We start from the raw sequence: 3,914 nt of genomic DNA, 5'->3' as shown, positions 1-3,914 counted from the left end.
TCCTTTGATCCACTCAAAAGCTTCGACTGATTTGTTCGAATGTATATCGACTTCCACTTCCATTTCATCTTTTTCTAACATTCATCAGTGTTTTTCCTTTGTGCTGTGCACAAATATTCGGATCCCATCCATATATACATAACAGAACTCTAGAGAAATTCCCAAAATTTGAAAGAAATATTACAGAAGAAGCATTAATTATTCTTTTCCAACGACTTATTGATCGATTGCAAAAAATCAGATTTATTATAGAGAAGATGAAGAATATATTGAAACCGAAACCTAATCCGCAGCAATTACTCAAAGATTGGCAGCGTCGCCTCCGCCAAGATTGTCGCAATATCGAACGCCAAATCCGAGGTCTTTACATATATTTTTATTGTTTTCTTTTATATATCTGGATTGTTTTTGCAAATAGTGGATTTTGACTAGTGTTTTTGGTTTTTAATTATTGGTTCTGCTAAAAGAAAAATGTGCAAGAAAGCAATTAAAGAGGCTGCAGAGAGAAATGACATGGGTTCTGCTAAGGCACAGTAATTACAATTTAATTTATTATGCTTGATTTATTCTGGTATGTTGATGTAATGGATGATAATGAAGGCATGATCGGCTTTGGATTGGTTTCCTCTATATAATTTATAGTTCTATACTGAAGTTGTTTATTTTTTGTATTTTATGGAGTATTGATTAGTGGTAATGTTTGGATTTTGTTCTTAATTCTGCAATTTCTGAAACTGATATCCTTGTTTGGAAGATACCAACTTTGGATCAGCAAGCTTGTTCTTAAATCAAAGTCCTGATTAGGGAGAGATTGGTGGTGGGGTGGCAATAGTATATTTGCTCTGATAATTAAGAGGGCATGGTATATTACTCGAGTACGATGAGAATGGCCATGTCTCATGTAAGCCAACCTAGAAATACCGAATGTTGTGTATAATGTATGTATTGTATCCCTCTAAGATGTGAATAAGTTATCTAGGACCTTGATTCTGCAGATAATGGCCTCAAAAGTCGAAACATGTTATGTGGATTATTATGTACTGAAGGCAAAATTAGAGGATAATGACCCTGACTATGACATGTTTTGCATGTTTCAAAAGCCCCATGTTCCCAAGCTTGCTCCTATCACAGTGAGATAGATTGAAATCAAATGACTTAATGGATGCAGGTCACTGAGTGTCACTGTACACACTTGGTGCGCATCTTAACCTGGCCATTTCAACTTTGTGTCAGTCAAGGATCTTTGGGACATAGTTTATCAAAGAGTATTAAAATTTTATGTGATTGGTGTTTCAGAAGGTTGTTCTTAGTTGTTAAGACAAGACTAATGTGTCTATGTTACATATCCAGTGAATGACTGAGAGAGAGAGAGATAACAGAAGGGAAACTTTAAATTAATAAAGCATGAGAGATTGCCATGCTCCCACTTGTCAGGGTTTGCACATATTTAGAAATTATTACATTCTTTTGGTTCCTTCCCCACCGAATAACTTCAAATTTGACCAGATAATTTATATCTGAACAACATTGCTATGTCTCAATGTGCAAATATTGCCAGTTCTTGGTGCATTTTGTGTTCTTATATTGAACAAACCATGAAAAGAAGGTGTTTTACTATTCTGATATGCTGTTTGATCATTTCTCTAACAGGCACTAGCGAAAGAAATTGTGAGATCTAGGAGGACTGTGAACCGCCTATATGAAAACAAAGCACAGATGATCTCAATATCAATGCATCTAGGAGAAAGTGTTGGTATGATCCAGACTATTTCAGTTTTATTTTTCTTACATGTTAATACTGCACATGGATTCTAATACTAGTATCTAATTATGACCATCAATCTGGCATACTTTTCTGAATTGTTTGATTTAACTTCGGAACACTGAATTTCAGTTCTCATTTTATCCAGAATTCTGAGTGTGATGGCATAAATGTGTCTTGAAACTGAGAAGGAATGTAAACTTAGTTTCAGAAGAATCAGAACACCAGCACGGTGCATGTGAAGATACAATATCAATACACATCTGCCACCATAATATTTTTTAAGAGTCATATGCTTATCTCACATGAACAATGGCATAATGTCTTTTGTGATGCATCATATCTCTGTGTGCTTTGTCTAGTCCACCTAGCTCAAGCATGATATGGAAATCTTATTGCTTCGTGCTGAGTCAATGCTCTGAAGACCTGTGTCCTTTTATTACCATTGCATCTTTATTTGTGAACCAGCCACTTTTTGCTAAAATCTACTAATAACAGGGAAGCAATGAATAATTTCTATGACTTGTCACGGCCTCACAGGTCTTTTTCTCTATTGGTGTAGTGTTTTATTTAAATTTGTGTGTGTCAAAATGAATAAGATGGATGAGGAAAAATACATCTAGAGATTGAGAATTTGTTCCAAGGAAAAATACATCCTTATCTGAAGTTTTAAATCGACCTAATCCATCGGCACACCTAGTTCATGGGATAAAGTTTAGTTATTTAGGTTCTGGAGGACCTACAGCTTCTAAAACTGTGGGGACTAGGTATTCCTTTGTAAACACTTGATTAATAGTAAGTTGTCTACTTCTTGTTGCTTATTTTATGGCTGCATGCATGCACTCGCGCCTATTTCAAAATGGACAGTTGGAATTTTGTAGTGATTGTGCAGTTATTTTTACTGGTTTTGGTCTTGGCAGCCTATATAATTATGTTTTTACTATTTCTAAAACCATACTCCCTGACTTGATGTTGTGATTTTTTTGTGTTGTTGTTAAAAGGTATAGTATAAATTAGATATTGATACTAATAAACGCATAAAGTTATTGAACAAGGACTAGAAGAAAATGAAAACTCCTAAACTAGGAAGAGCTAGAACAAGCGCGTTCACATTGGAGATTATCAAATTTCATGACAAAGAAAAGATATGTTGAATCCAAAGGCAGTGATGTACTGTGTAATTGTAGGCTGGTATAATTGAAGAGACGATGAATGATACGTTGGACAGTGCACTAGACTCGGAAGACATAGAAGAAGAAGAAGAAGAAGAAGAAGAAGAAGAAACAGAAGAAGAAGAAATTGACAAGGTATTAGCAGCAATTGCTGGTGAGACTGCTGCCCAACTTCCTGAAGCAATTAGGAAACAGAAGCTGAAACAACCTGCAACTAGTGAAGATGCAGAGGTATGCTTTTAACTTGTCACTTACTTATCCCCCCCTTTTTTTCTGTTTTAAAACTTAAGTTTTATAAACTTGCAGGACAATGTGGACGACGAGGAAGAGCTAGAAGAGATGAGGACTCGTCTCGCAAGAGTTCGGCCATAACTCTTTATCTTTCTTTATCTCTCTCCCCATCTCATCGAGTCGGTAGTATATGGAAGGATCTTGGTTAGTAAATAGTATATTGCACAATGGTGGATTTGATAAAGCTCACTTACTGTTGTATTATTATAAGCTACGCTTATGCCTTATACTACTGACATGATTTCAAGCTTATATATTTTGGGGGTTTGAGTGCTTTGTTGGCTTTGGGTTTTATAGCAAATATTCTAACAAGAGGCCGACCCGTTTGACGAAGGCCTAAAATTCAAAGCCAACCTCAATGAAACGGATTGATGTTGATAGGATTGAGTTGATTGACGACACAGATTACAAACAAAATTTCATGTTCTTCATCATTACTACTCCTTATCAATTTCTTCGTATCGTGTGATAAGCAATGCAGTTTATATTTTACTCATCACTCCATATTATGAACCCATTGATGGGAATATTTGCGACTATTTCTTAGGTTTATCGGAAGGCAGTGGTTCCTCAACTAATATTTTCATAGCTATTTTGATACTATTGACCAAGTCCTACACTACGTACTAATAAAAGTAGTAAAATACTAACAAATTTGGAAATTATATACAGTAAACAAATTTCACTGT

General features: G+C 35.3%; 1 protein-coding gene across 2 annotated transcripts; it reads left to right on the top strand.

Moving 5' to 3' along the window:
* Positions 1 to 3,468, top strand: LOC121811200 (vacuolar protein sorting-associated protein 24 homolog 1-like). 2 transcript variants are annotated; one of them, XM_042212006.1, is made up of 4 exons: positions 1 to 360; positions 1,651 to 1,753; positions 2,950 to 3,165; positions 3,241 to 3,468. In XM_042212006.1, exons 3-4 carry the CDS (start codon positions 2,971 to 2,973, stop codon positions 3,304 to 3,306), a joined length of 261 nt encoding a protein of 86 aa, XP_042067940.1. In that variant the 5' UTR covers positions 1 to 360; positions 1,651 to 1,753; positions 2,950 to 2,970; the 3' UTR covers positions 3,307 to 3,468. The 2 variants fall into 2 exon arrangements, with proteins under 2 accessions (XP_042067940.1, XP_042067941.1); XM_042212007.1 differs by having other exon boundaries at positions 1 to 1,753.
* Positions 3,469 to 3,914: the final 446 nt, after the last annotated feature.

The sequence above is a fragment of the Salvia splendens genome, chromosome 7 (genome assembly GCF_004379255.2).
Source record: "Salvia splendens isolate huo1 chromosome 7, SspV2, whole genome shotgun sequence".
Taxonomy (NCBI): domain Eukaryota; kingdom Viridiplantae; phylum Streptophyta; class Magnoliopsida; order Lamiales; family Lamiaceae; genus Salvia; species Salvia splendens.
The sequence above is the reverse complement of the archived record's forward strand: the minus strand, read 5'-3'. Positions and strand labels throughout refer to the sequence as shown.